The sequence below is a fragment of the Puntigrus tetrazona genome, chromosome 15 (assembly GCF_018831695.1).
Source record: "Puntigrus tetrazona isolate hp1 chromosome 15, ASM1883169v1, whole genome shotgun sequence".
Taxonomy (NCBI): Eukaryota; Metazoa; Chordata; class Actinopteri; order Cypriniformes; family Cyprinidae; genus Puntigrus; species Puntigrus tetrazona.
The window spans coordinates 8,679,895-8,700,647 of NC_056713.1; the positions used below are offsets into that span (position 1 = coordinate 8,679,895).

A 20,753-nucleotide genomic window follows, 5' to 3' on the forward strand; every position below is an offset into this window, starting at 1 on the left:
GTGACGCTGCTGAAATGGCACCATTTATTAAAAAGCATGTTCTTCTCCCAAGCATATTCTATATACTTTGGGACCAAGTCTCTCTCAGCCCATGCTTCTCCGGGGCTCTGGACCGGACAGACCCGGCACAATTTAAACCCTGCTAACACTGTAGAAATATAGTGCATTAACAGAAATGTATTTATAAACATCTTATTGCTGTTTGTTGTTATCTGAATTAGTTATTTGCCACACCTGCCCTTGTTACCCTTCTATTTATTTCTATTATTTGATTACAGACCTGTGCTATTTTTCTGTGGATGGTTTCCTGTTGTGGACAGTTTCCTGGCAGATTTTGATATGTATTGTCTTGTTTTGCAGTGTCTTGTTTTTCCATATGATCTTTTGACCAAAATTTACTGTCAGTTTATGCCAGGGTATGCCTCTTATCAATGGCATTTAAGTTAATTTTTGACCCATTATAGTATAAAACAGGGATTGAGATTTGCCGTTTATCTAAACGCAGCAGCTATGGACTCAAGAAGCAGCGTATGTCTTATTATGGATGTTGCTGTCCTCCACCTCCACTGGAATCAAACTAGATGGAAATGGTTATGTTGATATTGTCATTGCAATCGGCTCAAAAGTACCACAGGATGAGAGACTTATTGATAAAATCAAGGTGAATATAAATATTTTGGTCTGTTAACAATTTTTACCTACTTCAATGGAGTTTAGAGTTTTTATTTATGTACATATTTACTTGATATTTATTGATTTTCTTACTTTATCTCTTTATTTCTGACAGGAAATGGTCACTGAGGGGTCATTTTACCTTTATGATGCATTGGATGAAAAAGTCTATTTCAGAGAAGCAACTATACTAGTCCCACCTGAATGGAATGGTACAAACTATGCCAAAGCAAGAACAGAGTCTTTTGGAAAGGTTTGCCTACCAAATATTGATGTTTAAAAATAGATTACTTCACTTACAAAAGATACTTCTTAGACCATTTCTGTATGTGAAATGCAGACAAAAATAAGAATTGATAATGCTAATCCAGCATTTGGTGATGAACCCTACACTAATCTGTATGGGGAATGTGGAGAAGAGGGACAATACATTCACTTCACCCCAGAATACCTTCTGGATGACAATCTAATTGAGCTTTTTGGATCAAGAGGTGAACATTTTGTTTCTTTCTTCACCATTAGTTTATACATTTGTCATTAAGAAAGAAATCTGAATTTCTTTTAATACAGTAGTACTAAAACAGTAGTTATGTGTTTGCAGGAAGGGTCTTTGTGCATGAATGGGCTCATGTGAGATGGGGTGTGTATGATGAATACAGTGCAGAAAATCCATTTTACCACTACAAGGTTATTTAATTTAAAAAAGGAAAGCATATGATTAAAATGTCCTTGAACAAGATCTCAACCATTGGTTTCCTCTTTATAGGTGTAGCAGAAATATTCAAGGTCAGTTTTACGAGGTTACCACAGGAGGATCTCTTCAACAGTGCCGCATTGATCCCCAAACTTCATTACCTACCGAGGAGTGCATGTTTTTTCCAGAAAGAAATCAAATCACTAATAACTCAATTATGTACTTCCCGGGTCTGGATCCTGTAAGTACTGATTGCACATATAAATATTTCTACCTGTAAGTAATAACAAATTTGATCTAACTATGAGTTGTATATACATGAGTTTTGGACATAGTTTTAGCCATGTGGTGAAAGTGGTCCCTCTGCCCTCATCAGCCATTAGGAGGTAAAAATATTATGGTGAGAGAAGATCCAAGATTCTTACCCAATAGACTAAACGTTGTAATAAACACAGGGCAACACAAAGAGCAACTACAGCTGAACAACAACTGACCAATGAACAAAGAAAATGTAGCTAACTGACATAAAAACTACAAAGTATTGAGATGTAAACTTGCGATTCTATTTTGCTTATAATTTCTGCACAGGAGAATTTATTTTTGTTTGTTGTTGCATTTACCATGTTTACCATGGTAATGTTAATGGCTAGAGAATAGTGTTTTGCATCGCTTGTAAATATTTCTGCCTTGTATGGTGATCATAATCCATACCACATCACATCGCTGCTGTCTGAAACTAAAACTATTTTAAAAGTCTTGAATGCAAGTGTTAACTAATGTTATAGCTGTTAACTTTATGAAATGATCCTTGGTGCTGACTCTCTCTAGATGTGGAGAGACTTCGCCCTTTTGTTGATAACCACTATTCCAGCCTCAGCTGGCCTGCAACGAAACCCTTGGGCCAAAAAAACCCTGAACGTTGCCCCAAGAGAGTACAGACGAAGCGCAATGAAGCTCCAGAAGTACTAGCACTCCCACTTTTGACCTGACAGGATGTCGGGATAGATTGATAGTGTTTTTTTAGCCACTGACAAGGGTACTGGGACAGACATAGATTGCATTTGTAGTTTCTGAGCCCTCGCAGGATTAAGTGTTCAGTGGCGGATCTTTGGGCTATGTGAAGGCTACTAGGGCCTACAGGGAGCTCAGGTAAGGTTTCTGTGTTCATGACAAGACCAGTGGGGCAAATAAAGGGCTCATAGATTGAAACTCCTCTTAAAAATCAGACTTAACACAGGACTGTTTAAAACGGGCTGTTTAAAACCAAAAGCATTGACTGCAACTGAACTGACACACAACACAACTGGTTGCTGTGGTTGATTCAGGACAAGACGAGAGTTCACAAGCAGCCACCATAGCCATGACAGGACTAACAGGGAGTGCTCAGATAGCCTCTACAACCAGCTTGGGGCAAAACGGGAGTGCATAAGTGGGTGCCACTACAGTGACCAGAGCTGAAGTGAACAGAGACACTTTGGATGACCCTCGAGAACCAGCTTACTAACTAACATTATTGCTGGATCCATTATTTGGTCAGTTGTTCTGTACTGCTGGGGGAGAGGAAAGCAAGAGGAGGAATATCTATGTCCAAAAAAGATTTATTCAAGAAAATATATTAAACTAAGTAATGAATACATGAACGTACAAACGCAACTGACAAATGAAAAAGGGAAACACAGGAGTATTATATAATTGATCATATTCACCTGAAAACAATGAAAGATAAACAAACAGAAAAATTACAAGCTGACTAGAACACACCAGGCAAAAATTAAAGAAGAAACAGGAATCGTAACAGTGCAACAGAATGACAGTGATCACAATCATAACAGCACACCCTGATTTTATTGCATCAAATAACTTAAAAGCAAACTTATTCAAGAAATGTTAATGACATACTTAGCACGAGCAAGACCCAACTAAAATGTCAGAAATAATCAAAAACGTAATTTGAAGTGTAATTTGATTTGTTCAGTTTGTCTCACGTCCCATTAGATTAGATGGCGAGGGTTTGGTTTATGACCTATATTGGGACTAGCTGTGTGGGGGTAAATATAAAATTTATTCAATTTAAAACATAAAAATACAGAGAGCGAGAATGTAAGCAATTAATTTCACACTAACCAAGATAACCCCAAAATTATAAGCTCTTTAAAAAGTAAAGGTATTCATTTAGCCACATTGGTTTACATTGGTTTTCCTGTGTTAAATTGATTTAATAAATATCCTTATTTGTCTATTCCAGTAGGTACTTGGCATTGACTAATTTATAGAACTGATGTTTTTAAAAAAGAAAAGATACTGGGCCGATGTTTGGGTATTTCATGACATTTTATTTCTAAATAAATCCTATTTTTCAGGTGACTGCATTTTGTCAAGAAAATGAACACAATTATGAAGCTCCGAACATACAGAATAAAAAATGTGGCAAAGCAACAAGGACAGTAATATTTGAGGATTCTGTGGATAAAGAGGCACTTCGTTCTCTGAAACCACTGCAGTCCCTCCACCAGCACCATCTTTTAAAGTTGTGCAGCGAAAGAAAAGAGTTGTTTGCCTCATCCTTGATGTCTCAGGAAGCATGAGAGTATGTGATAACAGATATCAACTTTGAAATTTTTTTGTTACCAGTGCTTTGAAATGATTTTGAAAAATAATTTTGAAACTGCAAGAAACTAAATTTTGTTTTATTTTCCACCTATTTTCTAGGGTCTTAGAATTCTTCTACAGGAGCAGGCTGCCACACATTTCCTCCGGAACAATATTAATGATCAAACCAGTGTTGGGATTGTAACCTTTAGTACTAATGCTTTTACTTTGAGCCCCTTGACTACTGTTGATAGTGAAACCACAAGAGAGAGTCTTATCAAATTGTTGCCAAAAGTTGCAAATGGATGGACAAACATATGCTTGGGCCTTAGTCAAGGCCTACAGGTAGTAATTACTAATATTAATTTTTTTTATGTTTGTGATATTAAGTATATAGAGTTTGTTGGTGATACCTTTTTTCTTCAGGTACTTCGAGCAGACGATGGGGATGCATTAGGAGATTAAATAATTTTTCTGACAGACGGTCAGGCAACAGACGACGTTTCCCTTTGTGTTCCTTCTGCAATACAAAGTGGTGCCATTATACACACACTAGCTTTAAGTCAGAGTGCAGATAAGGATCTGATAGAAATAACAAAAAACACTGCTTAGTGATATCAGCACAATTAATAATTGACTGTATTTGTCTCAGTATATATCATATAAGTGCCCAAAATGTACCAAAAATGTGCTCTGTCATAAACAGGGGGAATATTTTTTTTCGCCAACGATGAGATCACATCTAACCAGTTAATGGACGCACTTGCTTCGTTCACATTATCAACTGGAGATTACACTAAAGAGCCAGTTCAGGTTTGTCAAGTGATCCAACAATACATTTTACTCTGAGAGTGTCATCTATATGAGTATTTTAATCATATTCATTGTTATCACTCCTTTAGCTAGAGAGTATTGGAGCACAAATATCTGATTGGTTCAATGGGACAGTATCGGTGGATCAGACTGTTGGGAACAAAACCAGCTTTGTGATAATCTATGAAATAAGTTTTCCCAGCGTTTACATACAGTCTCCAAGTGGCTTAATCTACACTCAGACAAATATGAATCATGATGTTTCGCTGAAAACGGTCACTTTAAATGTTACGGGAACTGCAGAGGTATGATAACATTTATTGAGCAGTCATTTATTAAGTTTATAACAAAATCCATAAACATGTACACTTATTATCTTAAGACAATAAAAGGCACCAAGAGTTTTAGATAAACATTCAACAACAACTTCATACTAAGACAGAATTTATCACTGATGATTCAGCTGACACACTTACAGCAAACCCTTACTGATTTGCTTTTACTTATTTATGTTTGATAGCCTGGTGACTGGGAGTACAGTATCCAAACTACAACACTTCAAGCTTTGACTATAACAGTGACGAGTCAAGCTTCTCAAGCTGATGATGTTCCTCCTATCATTGTCAAAACCCACATGAACCAGCAGTTCAGTGACGGCTCTAAACCCATGCTAGTGTTTGCTGAGGTTAGTCAGAATTACAGGCCTGTAATAAATGCTGATGTTTGGGCTACACTTGAGTCAGAAACCGGGTCCACGCATACATTACAACTCCTGGACAACGGAGCAGGTAAATTACCCAAATTAAAATATTAATTAATATAATATAATTAAATAAAATGAAGTAATCTTCCCAACTTAATGGAAAAAATATATCAAATAAATCAGAAATCCATCTTTCATAGGAGCTGATGGTATTAAAGATGATGGAATATATTCCAGATTTTTCACAAAGATGGTAAATGGGAGAAGCAGTTCGAAAGTAAGAGTGAAGAATCAAGATGGACAAGCCAGATATGCTGTTAAGAAAAATAGTGCTGCCCCATATGTACCTGGATATGTGTTAAATGGTAAATTTTCGGATCCATATTTTGGTCTGTTTAAAAAACCTTTTGTATAATTGGCAATACAATTAGCTATGAAGCTGTGTGAAGAAAACATTTGGTAAAAAAAAAAAAGTAAAAAATTCAGGTTCTTCTATTTTCAGGAGTAGTGCAGCTGAACCCTCCAAAGCCTCCAGTTTCTGAAGAACCACTGGAAGTTGGAAGCTTCACCAGAACAGCCACTGGAGAGAGTTTCGTGGTGACTCTTTCAGGCCCAACTCCACCAAATTTCCCTCCGAACAGAATCATAGATCTGAGCGCTGAGATCCAGGAGGACACTGTGCTTCTCAGCTGGACAGCTCCTGGTGAGGACCTCGACGATGGCACAGGTAACGCATACAATTACTGTACTAGTATTTAAAAGATTTTTAATCTTAACTGAATTTTTTTTTTTTTAAATGATGGATCTTTTAATTCTTTCCATTTAAGCTAAATCCTATGAGATCAGGTGGAGTTTTGACCTTGATATGCTCCGACACAACTTTAGCAATAGTCATGAAATCAACACAACTGCTGTCTCACCTCAGGAGGCTGGATCAGTTGAACAACATTCATTCAATCTCAGTTTCCCAATCCAAAATGGCACCACGCTCTTCTTTGCAGTTCAGTCAGATGATGAACAAAATGCAAAATCTGAAATCTCCAACATTGCTCAAGTTTCAAAGATCGTCCCTGGTACAAAATACCCAGGAATATCAAATCCAGGAATGAATTTGACAGTTCTTGTTATTTCTGTGTGTGTGGTTACTATGGTCATATGCGTTATTGTTGCTGTAACCACATGGGCAGTGAAACGCAGAAAAAATCTCTGCTGGAAGTAAAGTGGCATTAACAATCTGATGCAAACGAATGTCAAATTAATCAAATATGCCTAATTTGAATGTAACTATGTACATCCAATAGCTACACCCAAGCATTTCAAAACTTATTTTAGCTTTTTAAAGATTTTATAATATTTATAATTTTTTTAAATATATATTTTTTGTGTGTGTGTAAGCTAGAATGGGCATCCAGAGTGCTTTTTGTGGATTTGCCTAGACTTTTAACAAACAAAATGTTATGTTTTGAGTTTTTGTACTTCTCATTTTATTAACATTATTATTTATTGGTGTGTTGTGAAAAATGGCTTTCTATATGATTATTTTTCTTTTATATAGATGTTGCAGCATGACTATTTATTAAACAAACAAAATAAAATTCTCTTTCAAACAGCCTAACTTTTACTTTTATTGCAATGAAATGACAGTTAATATACATAAAATGTGTATATATTAAATAATACATACTGTATATATATATATATATATATATATATATATATATATATATACTGTATGTGAAGTGATATGATGTATGACGTAAGATGCATTCATTTTTGTAGTAAAGTCTATATTTTTTTACTGCTTTTTTTTTTACCTTTTAATTCGTTAATGGCACTTAGTACTGCTCTATCCTTATTAGTCTATTCCAGGGCTGTCAAAACTTAGTCCTTGAGGGCCGGTGTCCTGCAGAGTTTTGCTCCAAACCTAATTAAACATACCTGAAGTTAATCAAACTCTTACTAGACATGTTAGAAACTTCCATCCAGAGAATCTTGGTTTCTTTTAAGCAGAAGTTCTTCTTTATTGAGAATTCACTGTGCATCGCTGCAGTCATCAAGTCCAACTAAGTCGCTTAGAAATGGAGACAAAGCACTTTGTGGGATGAACCCAAACAAAACATTCAAATAATGTACAGGAATCAGCCCAGTAACAGAATCTTCCCAGCTTTGATCTAATCAGCATACAAGTGTCATTCAAATGCTAAGGGGCTAATCCAATCATTTTAAAACAAAAGAAAGAGCTGTATTTTGAGATTAGCATTCATGCTTAACTATTCAGAAAGATGATCAGAAAATGCGTAAAAGACCAATGGTCACTATCACAGTACCTGGGCTACCTAACCTCTTTACCTCAAATTGTAACTTTTTCAGTTCATAAACCTATATTTAACTATTTAGAAATTTGTAATCCCAAACTGAGATCTAGATGCAACAAATGCGTTGTTTGTAATGTGTTTTCAGCACCAGTGTGGTCCCCTCCTTCGAAATCTGGTCCCATTAGTACCTCGAGCAATCCCGTTGGCTCAAATTTGTTTTAATAGGTACTCTCTTAAGTGCCTAATTACAATTCTATGTTATGATAAATGCTGTTTAAACCAGTGGTCTTGGGGGACCGCTAACCACCACATATTTTGTATGACTCCCATATTTAACACAGCTGATTCAACTCATCATCTCATTAGTACAATCTAATGACTTGAATTGGGTGTGGCCTATGAGAGAGACATGCAAAATATGTGGTGCTTGGGGGTCCCCAGGACAGCTTTGAGAACCCTGTTACATGGATAATTATTGTCTGTATTTGTTAGCTTATCTACTAGTTTAGCATACAGATACCTGATTATAGCTTCTGATTATAGCTAATTTTATTTGATTAAATTGTGTATTAAATTAAGTATTAAATGTCAAATGTTTTATTTAATAAAGGTGGGGCTGGCAGGGCAGGAGACCACCACAGCCGAGCAGAAAAGGCTTCTGACTTCCATGATGGCTCCGTCAAGACTGCAAAGAAGAGCACAAAGAGATTAGGACTAGCCTTGATTGTTGCTACAAGATAGGCAGTTAGCTCTGACACAGTGTCCTTGACCAAGAGTTCAGGAGCGATCTCTGAGAACTGGAGTTGTAGTAGATTATGAAGTCTCTCAAACTGGGTCGGACTCTGGAGTGGACTTTGAGGGTTCCCAGACTGGAGCAGACCTTGGATTGGACTCTGATTGCTCCTCGACTGAAGTGACCTGTGAAGTGAACTCTGAGGGTTCTCGGATTGTAGCGGATTCATGAGAGGTCACTGAGCACTCTCGGACTGGAGTGGGCTCTGGAGTGGATTCTGAGAGCTCATGGGCTGGAGTGGATTCAGAGACATGCTTTTGGGCCCACAAAGCAGGAACCTTAAATAGGGTCAGCAAAACAGACAGATTAGGTTGATCTGGCAGTGTAAGGAGCCTGGGTGGAGCTGGCAGGGCAAGTCAATCAATCAATCAATCAATCACTTTTATATAACGCCTTTAACTATACAGATTGTGTCAAAGCACTGAACAGTATCAAACAGGAGAACAGAGTGGTAGTTGTGTATTATGCCAAGATTAAAAACTTGTGATTAAAAACTTTCTTTAATCATATCGATGATAATGGATAGGAATGAAGTTTCCACCACTTAATGCCCAGCACTTAATTTCCAGTTCAATTTCAAATGCAGCTATGCCAGATTGTGCTAACAGAGTCAGGTCCCCAGGACCACTGGACTCCACAACCCCCAGAGTCAGCCTTAATGTCCTTCTATTTCTCGTCCTTTGCTTTGACATATGAATCAGTAACAGTGTCCTTAGCTTGACTAGATAAGAAAGGTGGGGTTGGGAAAGCACCTGAAGGTGTACTCTGGTGGTGGTGAATTACCTTTCCTTCCTTGTGGAGCTCCCAAGGCATTAGGGGTTCTTCCAAACAAAGATTAAAAATGAAAAACTGTACTTTACATTCTCTTTATGAAGGGTTTATAAAGGTGTTCATAAATGACTAATAACTAATTTAAAAATGCATTACAAATTATTGATAAGCCATTTTAAATGCATGAATAATTTTTTTATGAAAAGCCTGCCAAATAGTGAGCCATTTTAACTCACATGTTATACATGTTTAACAAATATATTTCTTAATACTTATTTCACTCAAAAACAGAACTCTTATTTATTTATTTCATGAAAACAGCAAAATGTACTAACAGCAAGACTGAAGGGTGTTGTATTTATGGTTTGTTCATTTATATCTCACTTTTCTTACAATGTTCTTAAGAACGTAGTAGGCGCTAACAAGCATCTGATGTAAAGTCACATTTTCTAAGAAAGAAGAAGTCATGCTGCTAAGATTGCTAAGATTGTTCCAACATTCTCTGAAGCAAAATTTTAATCTCTCAAAATTTTTATTAATTTTACGGGTCAGCTAACTGTGAGGTGACACTGCAGAGTATGCTTTTCAAAAGGTTCCTGCAATTTATAACAATGTTCTCGGTACAGGGCAGGCTTTAAGTATAACTCATTTAAAGTTATGGTGATGCATATAACATTGTGAGTTAAAAATGTCACTATTTGGCAGGTATTGCGTTAAAATCATCCTCTTGTTCATGCATTTATAACAGCTTTTCAACTTTACAATGCATTTTTAAATGAGTTATTAGTCATTTATTAACACATTTATAAGCCCTTTTTAAAGGGAACCTTAATGTTAAGTGTTAACAAAATGTCTTTAAGGTCCATGCTTTGTCAACCCAATCTCTCTGCCCTAATACAAAACCTCTGGGCGAAGGCCTATTTATTCAAATCTTGAAGATGGACTTGTTCTTTAGGAGCAGAACTTTGTCTCTCATACTGCTGGATCAATTATGGCTGAAGTATTCTGTCACAAAATGACTCATGAAGTCATGACTCATGACTGGAGAATCATGAAGGTCAAACACAAAGATCCAAAACAGGGAAAAACTAGGTACAAACATGGAAAACCAAAAAGAAAACTCCAGCAAAAACTTGATACATCATGACAAAAACCATACTTCAGAAACAAAGGGCTGAGAACATGGTCTTTATGTATGGAGAACTAAATGGGTAAATTACAAACAGCTTAGAGTAATGAAATAATCACGAGTGTAAGGAGTGATGGAAACTGAAGTCCAGAACTTAAAAAAAAAAAACATCGAAAAGGGGTGCCCTCTAGTGGTAGACATAGCAGCTTAGATGAGGGAATAATTTACACAAAGGTAACATAATACATATTTTGACATATGATGAGGGAAACAGGAAACACACCGTCTAAAAATCTAAATTGTAAACTTATCTGCAAACTTATCTAATTTATCTAAGTTGAATAGTTACAAGGAACTATTCTTACAGAACATTCACAAATCAATTGTTTACAATACAGACAACAACCTCAAATAAAATGTGCTATGTTTGTATTTATTAATGTTGACTTCATAATAACAATAACATTAGTAGTAAATAAGCACATCTCGATTTTTGTAATAGTGTATAATAAACAATCATTAATCTTCAGTAGTTACTTCATAGTCATTTAATTTGTTATAGATTAGCTATCTATTATTTAACACAAGTTCTAAACTTCTATTACATACTGATTAGTTTACACATCGTCCTTAATAGTTAACAGTATTGACTTGATTCCTTGTGCATTAAGTAAGAGACTCTATTCAAAGCGTTACAAATGTGGCATTACAAAGCAATAATCTACAAGTAATCAACACAACTTCATTCCTTCAATAAATGTGAAATGAAAAGCTGTGCCTTTTAAGAAATAATTATTAAAGCATTTTAACTAAACCAAAAGTTCCATTACCTGTAGTCCTTTATGACTCATATTTTGGCCGGGACCAATGATAGACGTTTCTTACAGACATGCTAATTTTCCTTAAATCCTTTTAGACGTTAGGACTCTCACAGATCTATTATTAAGAAAGTGATATAATGCTAAACTTCCCCAAATCTTGGATGGCCTGAGGGTGATAAATTTTCTGCTTTTTTATCTTTGGATGAACTATTCCCTTTAATAGGCAGGTGTTGATTATGTAATTTAAACAGATAGGGCTGCATAGAAATTATTAAATGAATGTAATGCAGAACAGGAATAAAAATTATTAGTGCAGTAAACATGCTGCCCTATGATACTGTGATGACATGTTGTTTCCTAAATATATCCCAGAAGGAATTTGGTTATTATCACGAGTCCATGACAGTAAAGTATCTTTCTTATCTATAACCTTTGGATTTAATTTTTGACTTGACATTGTTTAAAACAGAGTTCATGAGCTACAGTTCATCTAAATACAGAAGCTATGGACTCAAGAACGGAGTATGTTTTGTTATGGATGTTGCTGTTCTCCACCTCCACGGCGATCAAACTGGATGAAAATGGTTATGTTGACATAATAATCGCAATCGGTTCAAGAGTACCACAGGATGACACGCTCATTGAAAAAATCAAGGTGAATACATCCTTATTGGTCTCTTTAACAAACTTGATGTACTTTATGTATGATTTAGAGGCTATTTTAAAGATAATCTTTTTGTCTTCATTCTAACAGGAAATGGTCACCGAAGGGTCGTATTATCTTTACGATGCATTGGATGAAAAGGTCTATTTCAGAGATGTTACAATCCTAGTCCCACCTCAGTGGAATAGTAAGGATTTCATCAAAGCAAGAACAGAGTCCTTTGAAAAGGTACAGGGAACTGTGCCATTTCATTTGGCACACGTCTATTTTCTCACGTCTATTTTCTACTTTCTAATGTCCATTTCTATGTCTAATGCAGGCCCAAATAAAAATTGATTACGCTAGCTCAGCAAACGACGTCGAACCCTACACAAAACAGTATGGAGAATGCGGAGCTGAGGGAGAGTACATTCATTTACCCCACAATACCTCCTGAATGACTTTTTTATCGAGCTTTATGGATCAAGAGAGTCAACGTTGTTTATCTCCCTTCAACATAGTTATCATGAAATAAGAATTCAAAAGGTTTATTAATGTGATAGTGTGTTTGCTTTATAGTAAAAAAATTATTAGTTTGTATTATTGGTTGTTTGTTTGCAGGAAGGGTCTTTGTGCATGAATGGGCTCATCTGAGATGGGGCGTTTATGACGAATACAGTGTAGAGAATACTTTCTATTACTCTAATGGCCGTATTGAACCTACAAGGTTGTAAACCTTTAATAAAAAGAAAAAATATTATTAAAATATTGATATCAAACTTTCCCTGATATCTCAATTATTGGTTTCCTGCTTTAGGTGTAGCAAAAACCTTGAGGGTCAGTTTTATGAAGTTACTGCAGGAGGATCTCTTCAACAGTGCCGCACCGATCAAGAAACTTCACTACCTACCCAGGGTTGTTTGTTTTTTCCAGACAGAAATCAAATCGCAAATAGCTCCATTATGTTCTTACCGAGCCTAGATCCTGTAAGTATTCATTTGTACATCTATCTACAAATATGTATTTCTTTTTTCTTTGAATGATGGTAACAAAAATCACAACATATTAAGTAAAAGATCTTGATTGTCACCGGTATGAATAAAAGTATCAGCAAACAGTGAAACAATAAACTGTAATGCTACATAATCTACATAATTTCATGCTGCAGTCATTTTTTGGGATATACTTGCTGTACTCCCCTTTCCAAAAAGTGCTCAAGGAAAAATCGTTGGTTTTGTTATGTTAAATAAAGCCCATCTGTGCATATTTAAGTTCATTTGAAATCCTGCTTACAGGTGACTGCATTTTGTCATGAAAGCGAGCACAATTATGACGCTCCAAACATGCAAAACCAAATATGTGGCAAAGCAACAAGGACAGTAATATTTGAGGATTCTGTGGATAAAGAGGCACTTCGTTCTCTGAAACCACCAGAGACCCCTCCACCAGCACCATCTTTTAAAATTGTGCAGCGAAAGCAACGGGTCGTTTGCCTCATCCTTGATGTCTCAGGAAGCATGAGAGTATGCAATAACTAACATTAACTTAATGTCTGAAAGAAAAAAATGCTATGACAACTTTTTCTGTCATCAATTCTTCAAAATAATAAGTTGGTTAAATATTTTTTAATATTTTTTTCCGCCCATTTCCTAGGGCTCAAGAATTCTTCTACAGGAACAGGCTGCCACACATTTCCTACGGAACTACATTGAGGATCAAGCCAGTGTTGGGATTGTAACCTTTAGTACTAGGGCTTCGGTTCTGAGCCACTTGACTACTATTGACAGTGACACCACAAGAGAGAACCTTATCAAACGTTTGCCAAAAGTAGCAGATGGAGCAACAAATATGTGCTTGGGCCTCGCTCTAGGCTTAGAGGTGTCATATTAATTGTAATATGTATTCAATATCTTTGTAATGTATGAAATATATAGTTATTTAAGTATCAGTGATTCTTTTTTTTCTTCAAATCCATCAGGTACTTCAAGAGGACAATTTTGATGTATTAGGAGATGAAATCATATTTCTGACAGATGGCCAGGCAACGGATAAATTTGAAGATTGTGCTCCAACTGGAATACAAAGTGGTGCCATTATAAGCACATTAGCATTCAGTAAAAGTGCATCTGAAGCGCTGACACAGATGGCAGAACTTACTGGTAAGTGATATCAGCACAATTATTATCTTACTCTATCTGTCCCAATATGATGTAAGCTCAAGTTTATCATCAAATAAAAACTAAACAAAAATTTCATCATGACAACAGGAGGAAGATTTATCATAGCCAATGATGATTTGACCTCGAACCAGTTAATGGACGCATTTGCTTCGCTTACATTATCAACTGGAGATTACACAAAAGAACCAGTCCAGGTTTGTCAAGGTTTTCCTTATTGCCCATGATATATTTATTTCTCTGAGTGTGTCATCAGAGTATTTTAACCATGCATTTTCATTATTCCTTTAGCTAGAGAGTATTGGAGCACGAACATCTGATTGGTTCAATGGGACAGTTTCGGTGGATCAGACTGTTGGGAACAAAACCAGCTTTGTGATAATCTATGAAAGAAGTTTTCCCAGCGTTTACATACAGTCTCCAAGTGGCTTAATCTACACTCAGACAAATATGAATCATGATGGATCTCTGAAAACGGTCACTTTAAATGTTCCAGGAACTGCAGAGGTACAGTATTACAGCCTTTAGCAATCAGTTTATTGTGTAACACTGTATTGGACCATAAACGTTCATAACACGATAAAAGGCATCTAGGCCAAGGGTTGTAAATAAACATAATATTTGAACAAAATATTTTAAAAAATAAACAGTTTATCAGTGATGATAGAGCAAACTCTCAGTGATCTGCTTTTACTTTTTATTTGTTTGATAGCCTGGAGACTGGGAGTACAGTATCCAAACTACAACACTTCAAGCTTTGACTATAACAGTGACGCGAGTCAAGCTTCTCAAGCTGATGTTCCTCCTATCACTGTCAAAACCCACATGAACCAGCAGTTCAGTGACGGCACTAAACCCATGCTAGTGTTTGCTGAGGTTAGTCAGAATTACAGGCCTGTAATAAATGCTGATGTTTGGGCTACACTTGAGTCAGAAACCGGGTCCACGCATACATTACAACTCCTGGACAACGGAGCAGGTAAATGACCTATAAATCTTGTCCCGTGTGTGCATTCAACATATATAAATATAAGCGAAAGATACTTTCAACTTCTGCCCAAATAAATCTTTTTTTTTACAGGAGCTGATGCTATCAAAGATGATGGAATATATTCCAGATATTTCACAAAGATTGAAAACGGTAGAAGCAGTTTGAAAGTAAGAGTGAAGAATCAAGATGGACAAGCCAGATTTGCTGCCCCAAAAAGAGCGGTGCCCCTTACGCACCTGGATATGTGGAAAATGGTAAATCCTGTCATCAATATTTTGGAATAATCTCAGTGATGTCAGTCACATGTATAACTGTATTTTTTATATTAAATATTAAATAAAGCCCTTAAACAGGAAATGATAGTAGAGGAAGCAGAGGGTGAGTACAGCTAGTACTCAGGCCATGGCTCCCTCTGCTGGTTAGGCATTACAATTGATGTATTATATACATGCAGTGTTTAGGAGTAACTATTTACGTGTAACAGTAAATTTACGTTAATTATTTGTACATAATTTAATTACAAAATAAATAATAATAATATGATGAATTATAATAACATGAAAGCTTTCTGTAATGGGTCGGTTTAGGTTTGGTGTAGGTTCCACACACACACACACACACACACACACACACACACACATACAGATTTAATTTATTTTCCAAATTGCATTTATTGCTCTAAAATATGAGAAATATGAGGAGTTTAGGCACAGATTAAGATACATGCTTATTCAATAATAGTTTTAATTATTTTCTATTTTAATATTTATGCATATTTACTTTTAAGTTTAACTGCTTTTTTCCAAGGCATTGTTTGATGCCAGTGTTTCCTGTTTTAGTTCCTGTTATAACTTCAGAACCACCAGTAAAAGAGGCGCTAAATTTTGTAGTGGCTGTACTTTTTATCCTCTTTAATTCAAGTGAATTTTTGAAAGTCTGACAGTAATCAGTTGTTGAGTAAGGATAACCCTGACTGCTTTGAAAGTTTGAAATGGTTAACAGTTGAAAATATTCATTAGAATATTTAGGAATAAATGCTTGCTACGGATGTGAAAACCTTCCCAGCACTGGTGGCAAGTGTTTTAAAAAGAATCGTTTGCATTGATGATTGAGTTATTTATATAGATGTCTGTATAGATGTAAGCTGCATAAAGAGTCATTAAAAATGTGCAAACTGAACAAACAGCTGTACTAATGGCAATATAATTAGGTATAAAGCTGTATTGGGGAAAGACATTCAGGCAAAATCAAGCAGATTCAGGTGGTTCTTCTAATTTCAGGAGTAGTGCAGCTGAACCCTCCAAAGCCTCCAGTTTCTGAAGAACCACTGGAAGTTGGAAGCTTCACCAGAACAGCCACCGGAGAGAGTTTCGTGGTGACTCTTTCAGGTACAACTCCACCAAATTTCCCTCCGAACAGAATCACAGATCTGAGCGCTGAGATCCAGGAGGACACTGTGCTTCTCAGCTGGACAGCTCCTGGTGAGGACCTCGACCAAGGGACAGGTAAATCATACAATTACTATATTAGTATTTAAAACTTTTGAAGTTTTTTGTTAATGTTAATTTCTTTAACATCCCTATTGACCAGATAAAAGTTGGTTTTAAATCATAAAACCAATTATTGAAAAAACAGCTTTTATTGTCACGTTTCTTTCTCTTAAAGCTAAGTCCTATGAGATCAGGTGGAGCTTTGACCTTGATATGCTTGAGAGAGCTTCAGCAATGGTCATGTAGTCAACACAGCTGCTGTCTCACCTCAGGAGGCTGGATCAGTTGAACAACATTCATTCAATCTCAGTGTCACCAAGCCAGCAGAGGAGCCCTGACCTCTGGGTGATCTGCATCCACTCCTCTGCGTTAACTTCCTGTTCCTGGACTATAAAGACTGCAGCAAGCCACTCACCTGCAGGTTGCATTGTTTCGCCTGTCTCATAGTTAGATCGTTCGTGGTTTATAGTTTCTGGTTTTGACCCTGTCTGTTCTCTGATTCTCTGATCGTTTGCCGCCTGACCTGACCTTCTGCCTGTCTCTGGATTTCGTTATTGCCTCGCCTCCTATATATCTGTTAGCCCTGTTTGACGCCTGCCTGTTATGACCATGCCTTTGTTTAATAAAAGCCTGCACATGGATCCGCACGCCTCAGACCGCTCATTCGTGACAGAATGCAACCTCACACCAGGATCAGCGGCTTTTCACCCGAACCATGGCCAGGTATGCACCTTGCAATGTCTTTGCTAACCCTCAAGCAGGGCACCCGATCACTTGAGGATTATACTCAGGAATTTCTGGACCTGGCTTACTTCTCTGATTTACCGGACTGTTTGCTAATTGAATTTTTTCACGAGGAATAAATCAGCCACTCAAAACACAACTTGTTCAAGAGGGTCCACGTGAATCACTTGCACACTTTATTGAGTTTGGTTTAGTGACTGTGGGGTCAGCTCTCACGTTGGGTATTATGGAGGAAGAAGACACTGCATTTATTCCCAAGATGGCCGCCTTCCCGAGCCGCTGCCCAAGATGGCCGCCTTCCCGAGCCGTTGCCCAAGATGGCCGCCTTCCCGAGCCGCTGCCCAAGATGGCCGCCTTCCCGAGCCGCTGCCCAAGATGGTCGCCTTCCCGAGCCGCTGCCCAAGATGGTCGCCTTCCCGAGCCGCTGCCCAAGATGGTCGCCGCCTGCCCAGAGCCGCTTCCCAAGATGGCTGCCGCCTGCCCAGCGCCGCTTCTCAAGATGGCTGCCGCCTGCCCAGCGCCGCTTCTCAAGATGGCTGCCGCCTGCCCAGCGCCACTTCCCAAGATGGATGCCGCCTGCCCAGCGCCGCTTCCCAAGATGGCTGCCGCCTGCCCAGCGCCGCTTCCCAAGATGGCTGCCGCCTGCCCAGCGCCGCTTCCCAAGATGGCTGCCGCTGCCCAGCGCCGCTTCCCAAGATGGCTGCCGCCTGCCCAGCGCCGCTTCCCAAGATGGCTGCCGCCTGCCCAGCGCCGCTTCTCAAGATGGCTGCCGCCTGCCCAGCGCCGCTTCCCAAGATGGCTGCCGCCTGCCCAGCGCCGCTTCCCAAGATGGCTGCCGCCTGCCCAGCGCCGCTTCCCAAGATGGCTGCCGCCTGCCCAGCGCCGCTTCCCAAGATGGCTGCCGCCTGCCCAGCGCCGCTTCCCAAGATGGCTGCCGCCTGCCCAGCAAAGCCTCCAGTGCCGCGCCGTGCAAAGCCTCCAGTGCCGCGCCTCGTGCAAAGCCTCCAGTGCCCGCGCCTCGTGCAAAGCCTCCAGTGCCCGCGCCTCGCAAAGCCTCCAGTGCCCGCGCCTCGTGCAAAGCCTCCAGTGCCCGGCGCCTCGTGCAAAGCCTCCAGTGCCCGCGCCTCGTGCAAAGCCTCCAGTGCCCGCGCTCGTGCAAAGCCTCCAGTGCCGCGCCTCGTGCAAAGCCTCCAGTGCCGCGCCGCCGTGCAAAGCCTCAAGTTATCCCACCCTCCCACCCTTGCTACACGTCAACAATGGATCCCAGCAGCCCCTGCACTCATCCTCCACCTCCACCTGGAGCTGCGCCACAGGTCTGCCAGTCTCCATCGCCGCCGTGGGTGAAGGATCCTCGCTTCACCGTCCCGCTCTGAGTCCCAGACTCCACCTCGGCTTGTAGACCCGCCGGCTTCCCTTAGGCTCCTAGCTCCTCCTCTCTACCGTGCTCTGTCATTCCACCAGCTTCACCAGGCTCCATCGTCTCCGGCTACGCCTTGGTCGGTCGTCGACCATCCGTCGCCTCAGGATTCCACTCCTCCAGCCGCCTCGTCCCTCCATTCCTCCGGCTCTGTCAGGCTCCTCCTTCCCCGGCTCCACCTCAGTCCTCTGTCGCTCTGGCTCCGCCGCGTCCTTCTCATTCCCGTCTCCGCATCAGTCGCGAAGCCTGCGGTGTGCCTGAGACCTCCAGCGCCGCTGTGTCACCCTGGCTCTTCGGCTCTCCGCCTCAGTCTCTCCCGACCACCTGCTCCGCGCCGTCGGTCGGCTCCATGGGGTTGATGACCGTTACCTCTCCATGGCTCCTCCCTCCGTCGGCTCCACCACTGACCATCATGGCTGGGTTCTGGATCGCCTCCCGCTCCGGACTCCTCCCGTCTTCACCCTGGCTCCTCCCACCGTCTCTTCCTCCCTGGTCTCAGTTTGCTGACTCCCTCCCGGAACCCCCTCCCAAGCTCACAGTTATGTTTTGTTTTGTGGAGCGCCAGGAGTCGCTCCTAGGAGGGGGGCTATGTCACCAAGCCAGCAGAGGAGCCCTGACCTCTGGGTGATCTGCATCCACTCCCTCTGCGTTAACTTCCTGTTCCTGGACTATAAAGACTGCAGCAAGCCACTCACCTGCAGGTTGCATTGTTTCGCCTGTCTCATAGTTAGATCGTTCGTGGTTTATAGTTTCTGGTTTTGACCCTGTCTGTTCTCTGATTCTCTGATCGTTTGCCGCCTGACCTGACCTTCTGCCTGTCTCTGGATTTCGTTATTGCCTCGCCTCCTATATATCTGTTAGCCCTGTTTGACGCCTGCCTGTTATGACCATGCCTTTGTTTAATAAAAGCCTGCACATGGATCCATACGCCTCAGACCGCTCATTCGTGACACTCAGTTTCCCAATCCAAAATGGCACCACGCTCTTCTTCGCAGCTCAGTCAGAGGACGAACAAAATTTTAAATCCAGAACCTCCAACATTGCTAGAGTTTCATAGATCCTCCCTGCTCCAAAACCCCAGGAATATCAAACCCAGGAATGAATCTGACAGTTCTTGTTATTTCTGTGTGTGTGGTAACTATGGCGTATGCTTTATTGTTGCTGTAACCACATGGGCAGTGAAACGCATGAAAAATCTCTGCTGGAAGTAAAGTGGCATTAACAGTCTGATACAAAAGAACGTTAAATAAATATTATGTACAACTAACAGCTTTAGAACATTGTTTAAAACAATACCAAACTAAGTGTAGTAATGTATAATCTTATAAATGAGGTATATACATACGTAATAAGTTTTGTATCGCTACCAGAGCCATGAAGAACTTAACCTGGGGCTCGTTGTTCATATGTTGCTAACTTAATTGTTGACGATTTTGCCTGATCTTGTAGTGTTTGGTTCTTCGAGGTTCATCCCGGACTTGCTGTCATAGCAACAGGTCAGTTAGCTTGGACCTGTTTGGAAGCAGGCTAATTTCATGTAAACAGGATTAGATTGCATCTTTTTAAGCAGAATTATTAACTACATTATTACAAGAGTATCCTACAGATCCAGGGACAGTAATTTAAAAAATGTATTGACGAATAATATAATAATGTTGTGTAATCTATAAGACTATAGACACAGCCAGGTTTACTCATTGAAATATTTATTAATAATAAAACAATTGTATAACTGTATAGGAGTCTTACACACATACTATAGTTAATCTGAGGCGTGTATTAATTTGGGTGGTGACAGATATTATGGGAGATGCAGATAACATGATCCTGACCCTTAAGAAACTTTAATTAATGCTGCCACGTAGCAACAACTGCCACGTAAGAGAAAATGAAATGAATTGCTAATAAAAATTAAAGCATGTACAAATACTGGAAATTGTGAATATAAATTTTGAATAATGTACAAAACATTAAGCGGAATTTTTTTTTTT

General features: G+C 39.4%; 2 protein-coding genes across 2 annotated transcripts in view; both read left to right on the top strand.

The window, feature by feature from the left end:
- LOC122359133 (TRPM8 channel-associated factor homolog) overlaps nucleotides 1-20,753 on the top strand; it is a 112,782-nt gene that overhangs the window by 17,088 nt on the left and 74,941 nt on the right. The window lies entirely within an intron of this gene.
- Nucleotides 545-17,022, top strand: LOC122358599 (calcium-activated chloride channel regulator 3A-1-like). The gene is given in 17 exon segments (XM_043258482.1): nucleotides 545-661; nucleotides 788-925; nucleotides 1,013-1,163; nucleotides 12,565-12,670; nucleotides 12,761-12,929; nucleotides 13,239-13,466; nucleotides 13,597-13,821; nucleotides 13,922-14,102; nucleotides 14,211-14,317; nucleotides 14,412-14,627; nucleotides 14,833-14,895; nucleotides 14,898-15,099; nucleotides 15,202-15,318; nucleotides 15,321-15,365; nucleotides 16,392-16,616; nucleotides 16,777-16,818; nucleotides 16,821-17,022. Coding segments are annotated over 17 exon segments (2,451 nt in total). The 3' UTR covers nucleotides 16,940-17,022.